The sequence below is a fragment of the Vipera berus genome (assembly GCF_964194415.1).
Source record: "Vipera berus genome assembly, chromosome: 2".
Classification (NCBI taxonomy): domain Eukaryota; kingdom Metazoa; phylum Chordata; class Lepidosauria; order Squamata; family Viperidae; genus Vipera; species Vipera berus.
Genome location: NC_138203.1, coordinates 220522299 through 220540366, shown reverse-complemented (window position 1 = coordinate 220540366; position 18068 = coordinate 220522299). Strand labels below are relative to the sequence as shown.

The following is an 18068-nucleotide window of genomic DNA, read 5'->3' as shown; positions in this document are numbered from 1 at the left end:
TGGACTAGAAGACCTCCAAGGTCCCTTCCAACTCTATTGTTGTTATTATTATTATCATCCAATTTCCTGCTCAGTGCAGGAATCTAATTTAAAAGCATTTCTAAAAGATGGCTGTTCAGCCTCTGCTTGAACACATTTAGTAATACAAACATCAGTATCAATCTTAGTAATTGGTTCCTTTTTTGATATAGCTGTTAGGATATTTTCTTAGTACTAATATTTACCTGTATTTCAGTCTTCTGCAGCCAGCAAGGAAATTAAAATTATTAGCTATATAAAATTGTATGCTGATTATTTATTTTTGTTAAATTTTTATGCTGCCCATCTTCCCCTATAAGATGACTATTTATTTTTGTGGGTTTCTTAAAATATAAAGGCAGTTTTTAATGAGCATCTTTTAAGAAGAAATTGTATTTTATATATGTAAGCTACTTGTGGCACAGGTAGGATTACGGCTGTTTACACTTTTTCTAATTTAAAAAAAAATCTTTTATTTACTACACTATTTATTATTTACCAAAGCACTTATAACTGATGACAATGCTATAAATGTTAGAATCCAAGAAAAAAAAATGTTGCTATGTAAAGGTGAAGAAAAGGAAGTAATAAACACTTTAATAATGCCAAAAATGCTAAAGCTGCAGGTAAAGAATATATAACTGGATAATGTGGGTTTGGATGGCTTTTGAGACTTGCTTAATAAGTATGTATGAAAACTGCATGATTGGAAAAATATCATTATTGTTTTATTATGGAAAGAGAAAGATAATACGAATGTATGTGCAAAATGTAATGGGGCCACTTAATTAAATGCTATTGGGAAGATATTTGACAAGTCCTGCTTAAAAAAGTTGAATTGGTGACAGTGAGCAAAATTTGGAAAGTGCACTGTGACTGTTGGGCAGGGACTTGTGCAGAAGAGATTTTAATTCATTTAGTTTGCTGAGAAAGATACAAATGTGAGAAAAAAATGGGGAACGTGGTACAATGATGGAAACAATGAAGTGAATAGACAGAAAGCTAGGGAAAGTTGGAGTTGATGATGTTGGTGTAACCTAGCTTCTGCTGCTTTCTTTTCTTACCTCATGCCTTCACTGTAATTTCATTATCTAACTATTTATTTTTCCTTCTCAGCACTCTGCATATTACTTACCCCCAAAGGGAAGAGATGAATGTTCATGTATGAGCATGTCCTTCTAACTGCTGATTAAGCCTAATTTCTAGTAAAGAAGCAGGAGCAGTGGTTTAATCATTATAACTATGGCAAATGAAGACACGTATACATCTGAGGTACTTAATAATCAAGAAAGATATATTAAAAGCCAATGTCACTGCAAACAGTGAACATTTCCATGTATTTTGACCAGCACAATTCTTTGGAAGCATGCCCAAGCTACAACGTGCCTGCAAGAAGTGCTACTTATCTCTTAGGGAGATTTGTTATGTGCCAAAGGACAGGTAAAATTGATCTTGAGGGATCCATACACATATTGTATTAGATCATCCAGTTGTGGGCTGAAAATATTTGGATAATCACCACAGTGTAGAAGAGAGATAGAAAAACATAAAATATATTTCAGTTACTGCATTTAATGTTAATCTATAGTTTTACAGATCTTGTATTATAGCTCTAATTTTACCCATAGCACTTAACTGTTTTTGCTCCCAGGACATAAGAAACAATATATTCAGAAGATGTCTGCGCTTCTGGGATGTTGTTCATCTCAAACACGGCTTGCCAATACTTGACCACATCAACAGCTGAGACCAAATTGGGTTTATAATAGGAGTATTTTCTCAGCCGTCTGTGCCAGGGATTTAGAAGAGTATCTTTAATTTGATTCGTTCTAAAATATCCACGGTAAGAGAATAGATGCAAAATCTTCCTGTAATAAACACTACCGAAAGTTGTCATTGCTTCAGAAAAATATCAGTTTTTAGGTATAAGCACCGATTCTTCTTTGCAGGACTATTGAAGGGCCTGTCTCAGTAGTCTGGTAAAACAGTATACATCACCATGGCACAATATTCTGAACTCATCATTTTTGTAGAGAAGAACATCAGTGTCAGATTCAAATGCCATATTGTCCTAGTAGATCACTAAGAGATGGAGAGATAAACAAATGAATCTTCTCAAATTCAAAACAGGTTTGCTTTGCACAGAAAAAAATAGACCATTATAGTATCATATATTATGTTAACATGGAATTTTATTTTTGCAACTGTATCTCTAACCATGTTTTTCTGAGTGTGCACCACTCGGGTGGCAAAGCTGTTTTCACTGAATACAGCACATTAAACTCTTTCACTTTTCAAATAATTTCATACATAAAACACAATTTCTCCAATATAGACACATTATATATTTGAAGTTATTGTCAACTGCTGCTTCTTAATACACTTAGGCAGATAAATTATGGTGAAATAAAATCAAGCATGATTAGCTCTAGCAAATCCTTTTGAACCTTAGCAGTGTAACTCGTTTGAATCCAATGAGATAAAAAGCTTTTGCAGTCCTAAGTAGTCTCTGCGCATACAAAGTTGCAAATACTATAGTAAATTTATGCTGCATATAATACACTGCTGAACTGAGCATGTGAAGAAACTTCACCCTCATCACACAAGGCTGTTATTTAATGGTAGATGGCTGCATAGACAAAAAACAGAGGCTGCATAGACAAAAAACACTATGCATTATTTCTGAATCATAATAGTTAGATTCACATAGTTTCCAACAAAACAATTATACAAAATTGAGTCTCCTAGCTGAACAGGGTTAGTTAGACCAGACGAAAAAAGAAGCTCCTTCCTTGTATTTTCCTCATTCTAAAGGGCAGTTCGTTTATTCCATAAAAAGATTACTTATCCTTTGTCCTTATTCATTTGCATGGAACTTATAAAATCTGTTTAATAAATTGTTTATTACAATGGGACCTACAATTATATAACCTTAATTTGAATCTTTAGTTATTTGGAAAAAACGTTTTGAATCTTTTCTAAGAATCAATCCACATTTTGAAAACTTTCCAGCTCTCGCAGAGCATTTGCAAGTACGCAATACAACTGACCAAAGTGTATATGAAATCAAACACCGACGCCTTCCTAATGCGGATTTTTTTTAAAAAAAGAAGTCATTTAAAAATGACTTCGTATTGAACGAAAGGAGGAAAAACGCCATATACGTTTTCTTTTCAGATGCCAGGATCGGCACGACAGAGACTTTCAGCTTTTACCTGTAAAAAAGGGAAAATTGCCAGTCCTGGTGGAAATAAGATGCTCGGGAGGGAACACTTCCGGTGCCAGCAGCAAACGCTTCAGCTCGACCGCCAACAGCACCATCGAACTGAAGTTCCTAGCGAGCCAAAGTTCCACCTTCTAAACTGCCTCCATCCATTTCAGAGCGCGTTGAACGAGACAAGGGAGACGCCGCGTGGAAACCGGAGGTACTTCTGCTAAAGAAGTTCAGAATTACGAAAAACTGACTCCACCTTTGTATCGAGCTTGAGTCTTGTAGACCTAATCGGCAATTTTCTTGGCAGTAATATAGTACAGAAGTGGCCCCATCACATATCTATTTCCAGCCCTAAACTATTCTGTAATTTGTTTGGCTGAGTTCAGAGGAAACTAAAACCATTTTTTTTCCTAGTAAATCATTGTTAAGCACGCTAGAGATAAATGTGATCCCAGCGTCTTATTTAGCAAAGCATAAATAAGCAAACCATGGCTTGGCAATATGCATTCTCAATCCACGGCTTGATCAGATAGCATCCTGGTAAGTTTTATGTGTGGACTAGGATTACCTTGTTTCAAAACAATTTTTAATGACTTTCATTGTAATCCCGAAAGGAAACTTCATCAAAGTAGAAATTTCTTATTAAGTGATTGCCACTTGCAAAAATGCGGGGACGGGGCTGGGGGAGGGAGCAGCAATGCTTTTCCCACGTCCATCACACGAGCTATTTTATGAAGTACATATATGTTCCACACCTTGAACATATGTAGACGACCGATTTCCAAAAGGTAGTAAAAATCATCGTCTCTTCGTGCAGGATGGTGGGTGGATTCCACAAAGAAGGCACAAGAAGGGAATCCTGGGGAGTGAACCATAATCCCTATAAGATCGTGCACGTCCCAAAGTATCACTTTCACCTGGCCGAGCGCGCGACGCTCCTTCGGCTAAGAGCAAGCCTGGACCACATAAATCTCATTTTGCATTCCCGGACTTCGGAGCTTGCAGCAGCCATCCTCCTCTTTCTGAGTGACATGTCAACCGGCCCAATCCTTAACCAAAGCGCTGTCCTGTGTTAGCCAATCCTGGGGAAAGGAGAGATCAAAGCAGGAGATTAAGAGGGGCAGCGGCAGAAACGCGGTGAGGCTGCTTGTAGCATCTTGGAAAGCACAATGGCACGTAAGACCGTGCTAGCACCCTGGCAGCTATTCATTCCTCTCCGATGCAGGTAATCCGAATTGCAGCAAAGCGGTAGATACCCGAGGCAGCCCAGCCTCCAGCAAAACAATCCGATTACTGCTGTCCCTTCGGACGGCCATTGAAAGCCTGCTTTAGTGAAAGAGGGCCGGGCCAGAGTCTTCCACTCCCTGGGATACGCACCCACACAACCCATCCTCCTCACTTGACCTAGTAGTCAATGTCACTCCTTAAGTTATAGGCAGGAAGTGAGGCAGGCTGTCTCTTTCCGAAGGCTCCAAAAACAACGAGGGAGGGGGAGCTGTGGGAAGAAGGGTTACTCTCTTCCCTGTGTTGCAGCGATCTTGGCCTGGAGGTATTTTCTGGATCTGAGGTGGACCCCTGGGACAAGGGCAGGGCTTAATTCCTCCACACCTAGGCATCATCTCAGTAGGTGCTGATGCCCAGGGCTGAACTTGCATAGGCAAGGCACACCTAGCAAGGAGTTGAAGGCATGGGTGGGAAGAGAGCAAGTCAAAGGGAGCAGGAGCAATAATGGGAGAGCAATCCCCTACATTCTACTCTGGGGCTGTCCCCCCCCCCCCAACAGTCCATTCCAAGTTTCTTTTCCTCCTGCCCTGGGAAAGAAGATACTGCTTCCCTCTGCAGGCATTACAATATGGAAAATTCCTTTTCCTTGGGTGGGGAAGTCTGAGCAGCCAAAGGATCCTCATGTTCAGCAGTACTTTAGGGATTAAATTGGACTGTTCTTTTTAATTACTCTTATCCAGTCTGCCTGCAACAAAACTAATCTGGCTAGCAAGAGAAAGATATAAACTTGGTCATGATCAGTTTTTGGCATCTTTGAGCCACAGAGGGATTGCATGTTGGGAAAAACTAGCTAAGACAATTGTCCAAATTGCTTTTTGTTTTACAGTTTACCTTTTTTAGGATTAAAGTGCCTAAGTTGAATTAATTTTGTGGATCTTTAGTTAAAATAAAGGTACACCAAAGTCAGAGCTTATAAGTGACGGCTAAGAAGCTCTAACCTTATATGTACAATGGTTGCAGAGTTTGCAGTAGCACTGACTTTTGTGTGAAGAGATGTTGCGATCATGGTTGAAAGTTCTGTGAATGGTTGACAGCTACAGTGACAACATGGGAATGACAATGTTTAGATAATAAATATGAAGAAATAAATATAAAATGTAACCAAGGCTACATCACATGCTGGCAAAATAATGCTTAGATTGTTCAGTAAACATTAGAATCTTACATGCAAAGGGAGATGCCAGATTGTCAAGCTGATTTTGGAAAAGGCTGAGGAACAAGAAACATTATTGTTGATGCACAAAAAATACAAAAGAGAAGGTAGTATGTGCTTCGTAGAAAGTCCCTCAGTTGTGTCAATCATGCCAATGTTAGGGTGACTTTTGGAAAATGGGAATTCCAGAACATTTCATTGTCCTCACGAGAAATTAATACACAGGATAGGAAACTACAATTCAGACAGAAAGTGTGAAACTGATTGGTTCTAGAGTCTATGATTAAATATAACGAAGACCAAACTAATGACAGCAGATATAGTAATTAGACTTAGAATCAACAGTGAATCAACCAAGCGGTCAAGAAATGGTTACAGCCAGCACATAGAAGAGTAGCATTGAAAGCCTTGGAAAAGATATTCAGATGCCATGATGTGTTTCATCCCCATACAGATTAGAATTAATGAGACACTGGTTTTTCCTGTGAGTCTATGAAGAATAAGGATAGTGTTAATATTTTTGAATCTTGGTGTTTGGAGAGGACTGTTGAGAATGCCATGGACAACAAAGAAAACAAATCGATTATTGGACAAATCATCCTAGAATTCTTGCTTAAGGCTCAAATGACTAAAGTCATATTATCCTATTTTGGACACGTGTGAAAACCTAGTTTTCTTGAGAAATCTATAAAGCTGGAAAAGGTGAAAGGTAAGAGAAAAAGAGGATGCCAATATCAACATAGATGGACTCAATTATTTCAGTGAGTGGTACACAATGGTTGGGGACAGATCATCCCAGAAAATGACTTGCTGGCACATAATTGTAAGTTGCCAGTCATTGTGTCAGGACCCACCCCAATCCACATCTTAGGAAATAAGAACTCCTGGATCCAAGTTTGTCCAAAAGGAAAAGTTTACTAGGATGAGATCGGTTGTGGCAATACAAGACAGGACCTGACATTGAGTTACATTTCAATACTATATAAAGCATTCCCGTTTCAACCCCCTCCCCTCAAATCCATTTGGTCAGGCTCACATCATTTACTTAGGTGTCAGGCCCTTTCATGGGAAAGGGAAATCTCCTTGTGTTTATTGTTATTGCTTTCTTCCTTTCAGTTACAAGCATGTTTCAAGTTACAAAATGCATGACTAAGCCTTACTTTCTCCTTACTGCATCTTTTTCATCATCCTGTATTTTATAACTGCTTTTCAGGTGATCCTCATAGAGCAAATCAAAGAAAGTAGCTTTGCATTGGGTAGATAAAGAAATACACTGGGATGTTCTGTTGTTCAACTTGTCTTGATCCTTAAAAAGGCCTCCTTTGCATGAGTTCCATTTTCCTATTTTTAAAAATAAAATACAGTGAGCATTTAAAACCATACATATACGTCTAATTAATCACCCTAACAATAAAATGGCATTTAAATTGGATGTCATGGAAGAAGGCTACAGTGCTGGTCATTTGGACTCTCTGGAGTATTATCCTTGTCTATATTGATAGCATTAATAGATAAAAATAAAATTAAAATTATTAAAAATCCAACAAATAAACAGAATCTGTAACAGGGCAATAGAATAATGTAATAAATAAATCCAGTTACATATCCTTTGTTTCCCTTTCCCTGACCCTAATCACACTGCAGCCTACACAGTAACTCGGTCATATCCTGTAAACACTAGCAACCTTATAAATACAGATAATCCTAGCAGGTTAAATATCTTCCTCGGTGAGTGTTTGGCTTGGTTTGAATAACTGTAAATGCACTGATAGGATATAATGGAAATATTAAAAGTCTTCAGAGCTTCTTTTAACTCCCAACTCAAAGAAATACACTGCATATGTCAGCCCTTAGAAATAGTCCAAGAAGAAGAACCAACAAGAAGCACCAACCATGAGTACTAACGCTACCCTTATTATAAGGTACAGTGGTAGAATCTTGCAAGTTTAAAAATACATCTCTTCCCCCTTGTTTTCACCATCCAAGTCCCATTCCTTCTGTGGGCTCAGCTGCTTCTTATCTGTTGCCTAGTTCCTACTCTGCGTCCTATCCCTCAAGGTCCAAGACATTTTCACAGACTTATAGTATTCCTAAAAATTAATCTGTTCTTGCTTGCAGACAAAAAGACGTATATCAATAATAGATCACTTTATTTCTTTACTCTCTTCTCTGATTCTTAGCCCTTTGATCATTTGAAACTTGAAATCCCCACTCATCAACAATCCCAACAGACCTTAGAGCAGTTTCTTTCTTTTTGCAGGTCCTGCTTCACAGGGTGGTCAAATTAAAATTCAGGAGTGAGGATGCTTTGTTTTTCTAAACATCTTGGAGGAAGAGTGAAATATAATTAATAATAAAGTAGGATGGGAATGTCATCACTATTGTCATCATTTGTTTTTATAGTTATTACTTATTGGTTGAGCACAGGATCATGACACTGTAATATTAGTGCGAATCTTGGCATTAAACTGAACCCTCAAATGAAATTTATTTAGAAAGAGGAGAGTATCCATTGGTCCAGCAAAGGAGGATGGAAAAGATCAACTCAGCAGGACTTTTGAACAGAAGAATGGAATTACATTGTTAGTGTTGTGGTTAGGAAGTCCTCAGTTCAATTTTCATCTTGGTCAGGAATAAATTTGCTTGACTTTAGGGAAAAAGTCTTCTCCTGAGGTTTGCATCTGTGATGTGGATACAGAAATGTTTGCATCTGTGGTGTGGGTACAGAAATGTTTACTAAGGTAACTTGGGAGGCAAATTATCCCTTCTCTCTCGCTCTCTCTCTTTCTATGCCTAGGCATTAGTTAACACGACTTCATTTTAGACGAGCCATTAAAGATAATAAGAGAAAAAACTTTCCCATCTTGACAGAAGAGAAATGATGAGTTCATAGCTGAAAGAGAAGAACATTGTGGTTGAAACCATCATTCAAACAAACAAACAAACAAACCAAAAAGTAATAAAGCACTCTGGTTCAAGATGAATTATAGAACACCTACTGTAAGCAATCTGTACCTCAGTGGCACTACCAGGCCTGAAGCAGACCATGGGACAACTGTTGATGAAACTGGATCAGAAACTGTTGCAATGACACCTGAACCCAGCAGCTTTATCAGCACCAAAATTCCAGATGTGGTCAGCAATGGCCCAGTCATGGAGACCATGCTATTATCGTTTGGCATCATTACTGTTATTGGATTGGCAGTAGCAGTGGTAAGACTGGGACTATGTTTGGGAATGTCACTACCAAATTTTATACCAATTGACCTCTTGAGCATAAGGCTACAAAAAATTCTGTGGAAGGAATCTAGTTCTTGCCTTAACAAAGAATTACAGTCCCTTTGCTATAATTGTTAAACTAGTACATGATTTAACAAACAGATATAGTTGTAAACAGATGTACAGATTATTTAAAAACTTGCTTGCATCTGTTTTCTCCTACTCGGGACTGACGAGGTGGGCCCTGCTCATGCCCCTGTCAATAAAATCTGTGAAAAGAGACAGAGACTTTCTTGTGGTGGCTCCATTTTAAGAGACAGTATGCTGGATTGTATCCCTCTGGTTTGATTCATTTTATAGTCTTAATTTGTAGGTGCCAGTGATTCAATGCAGCTGTTTTCATCAGTTGTTTTAGATTGCTATCATTTTAGTTTGTAACCATGGTGAGAAAGCCTATTTGGAAAGGCAGTAAAATTACCTTAAATGATTTTGGCTATTCAGTAGAATGAATATACTTATGCTAAGATCTCAAATACCGGTAATCCCTTTCCTCTCAATAAGAGTAAGAACTGGGTGACAGTAACATCCTTCCCAGTGTGTAAGTCCACCATACAAGATTACACCCCAAATTAATTACATTAAAGCAAGCCAAATCTATTAAGTGTGAGCAAGACCCAAGTTCAAGTCCCTTGTCCCTTGTCTACACAGAAGCCCACTGGGTGACTTTGGCCAGTCAATTCTGTTTTCAGCCCAGCCTATTTTACAAAGTTGCTGTTGTAGGAATGAAGAGCAGGAGGGAATACCATCTTGAACTTTTGTATAGGAAGGGTGTTATAAATCTAACAATTCATGTTTTCCCAAACCTTATTGCTTTTTTCATAAATTTGCGCACATGCATTTACTTGTTACTTTTATATTCTGCCTTTCTGTTCAAGAGCAAAAAGCAACATAATCTTTGTTCCTCTTACTTTTCCCCCCACAACCTTTTCAGGAGGATTGAGAGACAGTGATTGACTCAAAGTTAACCCATGAACTCCCGTGGCTAAGGGCACGTGAGACCCAAAGCTGGTCTGACCCTTATACAACTATACAACTTCTCCCTTTTTCAAGTACACATTACAATTATTTGATGCAAAAGATCCTGCTGGAAAATAATGCTTACAACAATCATATTTTTCTAATTTTTCCCCTCTAGGTTTTGTATATTCGGAAGAGGAAACGGTAAGTGTTCAGTACATATGAATTAATCAGTTTGTTTATCTCTTGTTAGTTTTTGTTTTCTAGAAAGCTCCCTCCAAAATCTTCACATTTGAAACACATTTGAAAAAAGACTGTTTTTCTTTTCCCAACTTTAAAAGTAACAATGCATTGATTTGCATTGATATATGTTCTTTGCTCAGGAGATTTGGTTCCTAAATAGTTACTGAGTAATGCCTGGAAAGTTTAAATTTTCTCTTCGTTTGATGCTTCATGGAGTGGAACTCTCTCTCTCTCTCTCTATTTCCTGAGTAGATTGGAAAAGTTACGACATCAGCTCATGCCCATGTACAATTTTGATCCTGCAGAAGAACAGGATGAGCTGGAGCAAGAACTGCTAGAGCATGGCAGAGATGCTGCTTCTGTTCAGGCTGCCCAAAGCAAGGTAATACTTTTTCTCCCTATCAACGAAACCTCTGAGGCAATTTCTCCTACTCTCAAATCCTGAGATTTGTGTGTGGCCCAAAACAATCAAAAGAGAGCTGGAAGGGACCTTAGAGATCTTCGGGAGAAGGGCGGTATATAAATAAAATTATTATTATTATTATTATTCTCGTCCAACCCCTTGTTCAAGCAGGAGACCCTATACAATTTGAGACAAGTGGCTGTCCAGTCTCTCATTAAAAACCTCCAGTGATGAAGCACTCACAATTGCTGAAGGCAAGCTATGCCACTGGTTAATTGTTCTCACTGTTAGGAAGTTTCTCCTTAATTCCAGGTTGCATCTCTCCTTGATTAGTTTCCATCCATTGTTTCTTGTCTTGCCTTCTGGTGCTTTGGAAAGTAAGGTGACCCCCCTCTTCTTTGTGGCAGCCCCTCAAAACACTGGAATACTGCTATCATGCCACCCCTTGTCCTTCTTTTCTCTAGTCTAGCCATACCCAGTTCCTGCAACTGTTCTTCATATGTTTTAGACTCCAGGCCTTTAATCATCCTAGTTGATCTTTTTTGTACTTTTTCCAAAGTCTCAACATCTTTTTATAATGTGCTAAAAACTGGATGCTGTATTCCAGGTGTGGTCTTTCTAAGGTTTTATTTATGATCAAATTGTAATTTGGAATATGCTAGAAAGAGACAATTAGTAAACCTATGACTGGAGAGTAGCCATATATTTGGTTGTAATTGTTCAAACATAAATCAAATTAGATTTGAATTTTTTTTTCTGAACCTTCCTTCCATTCACTTTTCAAATTCAGCTCCTGACAAATTATTCAAAGAACAAGCATGGCCCTCAGCCTGGAAAAAAATTGTGCAGTATTGTGTTATCAGTTATATTGAATTTCAGCTTTCATAAATCCCTGCTGGTATGAGCACTGAACCATTCCCACCAGGCTGAAATTATGAGAGTTGAAAACCTATACATCTGGAAGACTAGTTTGAGAGGATAATATAGACTAGATGATGTTGAGATTCTGTCTCCTGGACTTGAAGCTACAGCTGTTCTCATATTGCCAGTTTTAGAATTAGATTTTTTTCTAAACTAAAATATGAAATACAGTAAGAGAATCTGGAGGAGAATTGATCTCTCACTAACAAAACTCAAACCGACGTTTGTATTGGAAGGAACTTCTTACAGTCAGTAGATCTATTTTCCTGTCCTACTTATTACACACAGAGGTTATATTTTGAAGGGTGGATACCCTTGGAAGATTTGGGTATACTAGAGCTGTTTGGGGCCAGAACATTTAGAGAATTTACTGCCTAATTCTGACAGAAATGGAAAGTTAGAAGCTCAGTTAATTTCCATTAAAACATGTATGATGAAACCTCCAGATGTTGCTCAACTCCAACTTCCAGGAGATCTCTCTGCTGTGACCAAGCTATGAGAAGCTAAGAGTTGAAGATCTACCACATCTGGAGGGCTATAGATTCCTTGGTGGTCCAGCAGAGCAAATATTGTAGGATTACACTTTCTAACAAAAGGTTAGCTTGAAAAGTCTTGTAGTCAAAAATACCTGTTCCCTCTTATTTCATGTGAAATGCTGTTGTGATATAAAGGGATTGAGTCTGGTTCCTATTAGTAACCTAAAAGAAGAATGGGGTAAGAGGACAGAGCTGCTACCTTATTAAGAAATAGATTATAGTTTATTATAATATATAATATAGTACAAATATCAGAGTTACCAGATCCTAGGACCTTCTCTATGGAGAGTCATACTATAGTTTAGATAGGTTTTCTGGAAATCTCTATGTAATATTCTTGCTTTCCCTCTCTTCCTTATCCTCTGTTGTAAAGCTCCAAAGCTATGAATTTAGAGCTTTATTTACAGAAATATTTACTGATTCAGATGAATATGCAGTAATCAATAAACTGGCTCCACATAATACCTCTAAAATTAACCAAGATGGGCATGTTGTGCCAATACAGCATAACTAAGTCTCAGATTGACTTTGTTAAGCATTATGGCCAACCTAACTTCTTGACAGCTGTTAGAATGATTCCTTCTTGCTAAGGGAGTGAAAGATGAATTTCAAGTTGTTTTTTTATTACTACAGGTGGTCCTCGGATTACAATGGCAATTGGGACTGGAATTTCTATCTAAGTGATGTGGTCGTTAAGTATGACATCATACAACCACACCGTTTAGCTCTCACAATCCTAGCAATCCGAGTTGCCATCATAATCCTAGGACTATGAGGATCATTAAGCAAGGACCTCACATGACCACAATGTGGGAAGGAGCAGCAATCCCAGACAAGCTGGCTGGCAGGTAGGAGTTAACAAGTGGGTGGGTGGATAGGACAGGTGGATGCTGCGGGGATGAGTTAGTGTGTGGGTGCCTGGGTGGGTGCCATGGGTGGAGGTGGGTGGGTGGGTGAGTGCTGTGGGCAGGTGTTACAGAGTAGACCTGTGCAAATCCTTTTCATTTAGCATTGCTATAACTGAACAGTTGCTGAACAAGTCATAACTTGAGAAATGCACATCATGCTAAAATGCATCTATAAAATATATACTTCTATCAATAGGATTCTTATTATTGTTAATCCAATAGTGGCATATTTATTGTGCAATACTTTGCAATCTTGGGAGAATCATATGAAGATAAAATATTCATGCATTTCTTTTCCCCTCTCCATTTTTTTGCTTTGTTTTTGTTGTAGGCAAATCAAGGTGTTCTCCAGAGACCCAGTCGTCTTGTGTTCACAGATGTTGCGAATGCCATCAATGCATGAAGAACGCTTCCCCTACATGAGATACAGAAAGAGGACACCAGCCAGTTAGCAAGCTACTGTGGGTAGTGACTATCAATTCTTGCTGGGGGAAAAAGGCCAAGAACCAAGACTGGCAGCGCTCCTGTTGCCAAGAAACTGCCCCATGCTGCAGAGTTTGATTGGCAATGTTGAGGGACCAAGTAACGTATGATAGAAGATGAGAGGTTATTTATAGATACATTGATTAGAGTGAATATAGTAACAGGCTTTGGAAATATAGCATCAATTCCTAAGGCCTTCCTTCCTTAAGATATTGATAAAGGTATCTAGAGTTTGAGACTGCAGATACACCTAGTACATACTGTGCAGTAGACCCAAAATATGATCCTGTTGGTTTAACTCCTAGGAACCTGGAATGTATGAAGTTGTCAACCCATCTCATGTTCTGGTGCAGTAAAAGCTGCTCTTCAGTATAATCATAACAGTTAGCCATTGTCTTTCCATTAGATTTCTACAATGTAAAGTGTTCTACTACCTGGTTCTTTGAGGAGGGCTAACCTGCAATGAAGGCATTGCTAATAGTAATCTCTGTGTCTTATGGAGGCAGGTAAACTTCACAGGGCATAAGGATCACCTCTTCTAACACTAATTCTTACTACAGGGGAAGAATCTTAGAAATAAGAACAATGAAGCTAACTTGTAAATCCTGAGATGATTTACTTCAGCCAGCTTTGGCTGAAATGAAATGAAATGGAAAAAAAATATGAAATCATACAGGTGAAACTTGAAAAATTAGAATATTGTGCAAAAGTTCATTTATTTCAGTAATGCAACTTAAAAGGGGAAACTAATATATGAGATAGACTCATTACATGCAAAGCAAGATAGTTCAAGCCGTGCTTTGTCATAATTGTGATGATTATGGCGTACAGCTCACGGCTTGAACTATCTTGCTTTGCATGTAATGAGTCTATCTCATATATTAGTTTCCCCTTTTAAGTTGCATTACTGAAATAAATGAACTTTTGCACGATATTCCAATTTTTCGAGTCACCTGTATTTGGAAAAATAGTGTTATATGCATGTTCTTGCTTATATTAAATAATCAGAGATCCCCATATCTCCATATTGAAAGGGCTAATAATTCAATTGAAATCCATGGGAAAGTCTCAACACTTTAACCTTGGCAAGAAGAGCAGTTCTAAATGGAGGAAATAAACTTATTTTACAATTTAAGGGGAAAATGCATCTGCTTACTTAGCTTATTTGTTCATTAGATAAACTGGGATACCACCCCTACGGTGAAGATTATTTATTTTGCTTATAGCATTTGCAGCTGGGTGAAGTGCTTAGTTATCTATTTATTAAGCTAATTTTATTTTCTTCTTGTCATTTAAAAATGAATATTTATTTATTTATTTCATTTGAGTTCAGTAGCTGCCCAGCTCAACAAATGACTCTGGGCAGCGTACAATTTACAAGAGATTTGGGCACAGAATTTGGATTCTGTTTTCTTCCAGTTTGGAAATGGGAGGCAGAGGCTGTCGGGAATTGGGTGCAAGGAAGAAAGGCTTGGAAGTGATAATTGAGCAGATGCCAAGAAACCTGTCCTAAGCAAAGGCCCATGTTAAAGAAAGCTTTGCATTTTTTTTAACAGATTAGCAAAAACAGTTTGGAAATAGTTTTATTTACATCTATCTCACACCAGTGATGGCACAGATCCTCAGTAATCTGCAAGAGCAGCCAGCCTCTGTGTTCTATTTTGCTTGGCAGCATGACAGTGACTCTGCTTGTTTCTGAACCCCCCCCCCCTCTTATATTTATGTTTACGTGTCTTGTCTTTCTATTGCTTTGTCCAGGAAGGCAAACAAAAGAGCCACTACCATAAAGGGAAAGAGGAAAAAAATAATAATAAAGAAAGCTAGGGCGCACAAGAAATCACTGTAGAAAACATAGTTCCTGGTGAAAAATTGGAAGGCTGGGTTAACAGTTTCAGCCTAATTAGGTGTTCAAGAAAAATACAAAGAAAATACAAAATTTCAGATCTAGCAAGTCAACTTCCCCACCCTGTTAACCGTTACTGCTGTGAAAACTAATGTTAAATATCTATGCATGTTCATTGTAGCTTCAGTGAAAAGGAGAGGGGGGGGGAGCTCATTCCCCTCTCCTCCTTGCAAAGAATCAGACCACGGATGTTTTGGCGTGTCCCATCCTTCAGAGCCCGGGCAGGGGTGCATGCGTGATATAAAGCCATTTCCTTTGGCAGTCGCTAAAAGAAACCACCTGGTGAAGAATCAGTAAGGATAACAGGCCACAATAATGGGTTCCAGCTGCAAGAGGCAAATGAAAAAACGGGACCAAGAGTGCTTGTGGGCACTCACACCCTTTCCAGCAGATTTTGGAACTCAACCACAACATGCTGGCAGAATGCTTACGTTTGTCTGCTGTTAATCAAGGCAGAAGAAAGTGCAGATAAGTACTAATGGGAGTTCATGCAGTGATATGTCTATGTGTCTCTGTATGTTTTGCTGGCTGTTCCTTTTAGTGTTCTCAAGATAGTATACTATCTGCCATCTCTTTTCAAAAGAAACATTTTAAAAATGCTTCTCAATCCAGTTCTTTCCTGAATTGTGTGGGAAACTGTAAATCACATAAGAGCAGATCTGTATGATGTATGCATAACTTTTGGCTGTCATACCAATGAGTTAATGGCATGATATATGTGGTGCGGGTATCTATATATATCAGGGCTATTGCTGTCCTGTCACCTAATTTTTTTCCTGTGGATGTATTTTGACAGAAGTGATTTTCTCTGCAAACATAGAGCAATTACATAGAATTTATTATACCGTACATGTGGATGGCTGTGTTAATACAGTGATTAACTCCACAAAATATACCTCTTAACCAAGTTAGCTCCTCCTCCTCCCCCATACCACCGCCTCTTGAAAGAAAGTGATCACACATAAGGAGGAGATTGTGATAAAACCTTCCTTAGCCAAAATGAGTTCTTTAAGAGCAATCACACAGATATGATTAACAATTCCTTTCATCCCACAACTGCTCATTCTTAAAAATAAATAAATAAATCATATGACTCCAAAGGACCCAGATGAATCTACAATCATCAATTGACAGTAATTCAGTTTCTACAACTCAAATCAATAAGCCAGAGCCCAGTCTTTGAGCAATTCTTCAGAAAAAGCCTGAGGAAATTGTGGGCTTCTAGACATTAGCAGATTCTATTTCCCTTTGTCCCTGGCCATTGGCTTGGGCTGACGAGCATTTGAGTAAATGTCTGGGGAGATTCCTTAACCCTGTTAGAGAAGCTGCTGGTAAAAAAAATAAAAAGTATGGTATATCAAAGTCCTTACTTTGGGCAGCGATAAAGTAATTTTGTTCCAATGACTACTGTGCAGTTGCTGGTCCCCCATACCTACCTGCGCTAGATTCTGCTGTTTGAGACCTTCTAGTTTGCATTCCAATTAGTTGGCTGCTGGTAATCCCACATGAAACTTTTGGCCAGTTTCTTTATAGGCAGTAGCTATGCCAGTCATCTCTAAACTTGCAGCTGTCAGATATGGTGGAAATGCAACTCCCTGGAAATTGTGGGAGTTTCTGCCCCAAAATAATTGATGTGCTCCAGGTTGCCAGAGGCTGCACTGTGCTTTGCAATGCTGCCACTGCTAAATAATATCAGGTTTATTTTCTTCTGGTTTCTGTTTCTCAGTGGCAGCATTGTCTCTCTTTCAACGCTATCATTAGCAATGCAAAAGATGCAAAAAAACAAAACTGGAAAATACATTTTGTAAATGCAATGAGATGTTCAATGAAGTGCCATTAATGGAAATCCTTCAGTTCTTGGACACTTTAAATCATAGAAACTGAATGATTAATTTACTGAGTATTTGCTACAAACCTGCACTTTGGTCCACAGATTATTTTTGTATGTTTCAGTAAGTCTGTATGAATGAATATGAGTAGAGAAAGGGCTCTTCCCTTCTGTGTTGCAGCCTCTCTGATTGTGTTGTATCACGAATGACTAAGAGAGGAATGCAGAGATTTGTTAAGAGTTCTACCACAGTATTCTAATGCAATAGCTCTTTCTAACATGTACTCGGATAACTGTTACAATATGTTCTTGTATTTGAAATGTTATTAAAATATTTATGTGAAATCAAGAATTTTATTGGACCCCCTTCACTTTGGTTGATCCTACAAACTTTCACTCAGGAAGAGGGCACAATTGTTTTGTCTGGGGCATAATTGTCTTTTCATGCAGCAGAATGTCATAAGCTAGCAGAAAGGCACATCCAGAGTTACCCAATCTTTTGGGCACCAGTGGCAGTTCTGTGAAGAAAGGTTTTTCCATGGACCGGAGTGTGTGGTTTTGTGTGCTGCCTGCATCCCACAGATGGGGCTTTGCTTGTTTGTGCAGACTGGTTGCTGGCATGCCATGGCCCAGTACTGGTCCACAGATTAGGGGTTGGGGACCCCTGTACTAATCCCATCAGTTCTAATCAGCATGGTCAATAAGGATTGTTGTGCAGCAGCATCTGGAAGTCAATACACAATTTTATTTTCACCCTAAAAGTGAGAAAGATTCTGATCCCTGTAGGCAACAACAAGCAACAATTCGTTGGGATCTTTTCCTAATTCCATTGCTTCCTGGGAGAGAGAAACTAGAACAATTCACTTTGGTATAAAAATATTAATCATACCAGGTGGAATAACAAAATGAAATTCAATGGTGAAAAAAGAAAGGTTCTA

General features: G+C 38.5%; 2 protein-coding genes and 1 long non-coding RNA gene across 5 annotated transcripts in view; 1 reads left to right on the top strand and 2 right to left on the bottom strand.

Annotated features, from left to right (window-relative positions):
* HEMK1 (HemK methyltransferase 1, mitochondrial release factors N(5)-glutamine) overlaps window positions 1–3224 on the bottom strand; it is an 81453-nt gene extending 78229 nt beyond the window's left edge. For all 3 annotated transcript variants that reach the window (XM_081316812.1, XM_081316813.1, XM_081316814.1), the window contains exons 1-2: window positions 3069–3224; window positions 1655–2100 (exon numbers count right to left, since the gene is read on the bottom strand). In XM_081316812.1, the coding sequence (XP_081172938.1) occupies window positions 1655–1915 (261 nt within the window). In that variant the 5' untranslated portion in view covers window positions 1916–2100; window positions 3069–3224. The remainder of the gene's footprint in view (window positions 1–1654; window positions 2101–3068) is intronic.
* Window positions 3225–4337: 1113 nt separating this feature from the next.
* LOC308661691 (uncharacterized protein C3orf18 homolog) lies at window positions 4338–14288 on the top strand. Its single transcript, XM_081316816.1, has 5 exons — window positions 4338–4457; window positions 8467–8882; window positions 10084–10109; window positions 10401–10530; window positions 13248–14288. The coding sequence occupies exons 2-5, from the start codon at window positions 8649–8651 to the stop codon at window positions 13317–13319; spliced, it is 462 nt and encodes a 153-aa protein (XP_081172942.1). The 5' UTR covers window positions 4338–4457; window positions 8467–8648; the 3' UTR covers window positions 13320–14288.
* LOC308661693 lies at window positions 6883–8475 on the bottom strand. Its single transcript, XR_014024999.1, has 3 exons — window positions 8249–8475; window positions 7903–7993; window positions 6883–7010 (listed from the first exon to the last, which is right to left on the bottom strand). It is a non-coding gene; the product is annotated as an uncharacterized lncRNA (long non-coding RNA).
* Window positions 14289–18068: the final 3780 nt, after the last annotated feature.

Excerpts from the sequence above, each read along its gene's own strand:
- LOC308661691 (XM_081316816.1), top strand. The coding sequence starts at position 8,649 with ATGAATTATAGAACACCTACTGTAAGCAATCTGTACCTCAGTGGCACT. Across the intron at positions 8,883-10,083 it reads TTGGATTGGCAGTAGCAGTG|GTTTTGTATATTCGGAAGAG; the intron begins GTAAGACTGGGA and ends TTTCCCCTCTAG. Across the intron at positions 10,110-10,400 it reads TATATTCGGAAGAGGAAACG|ATTGGAAAAGTTACGACATC; the intron begins GTAAGTGTTCAG and ends TTTCCTGAGTAG.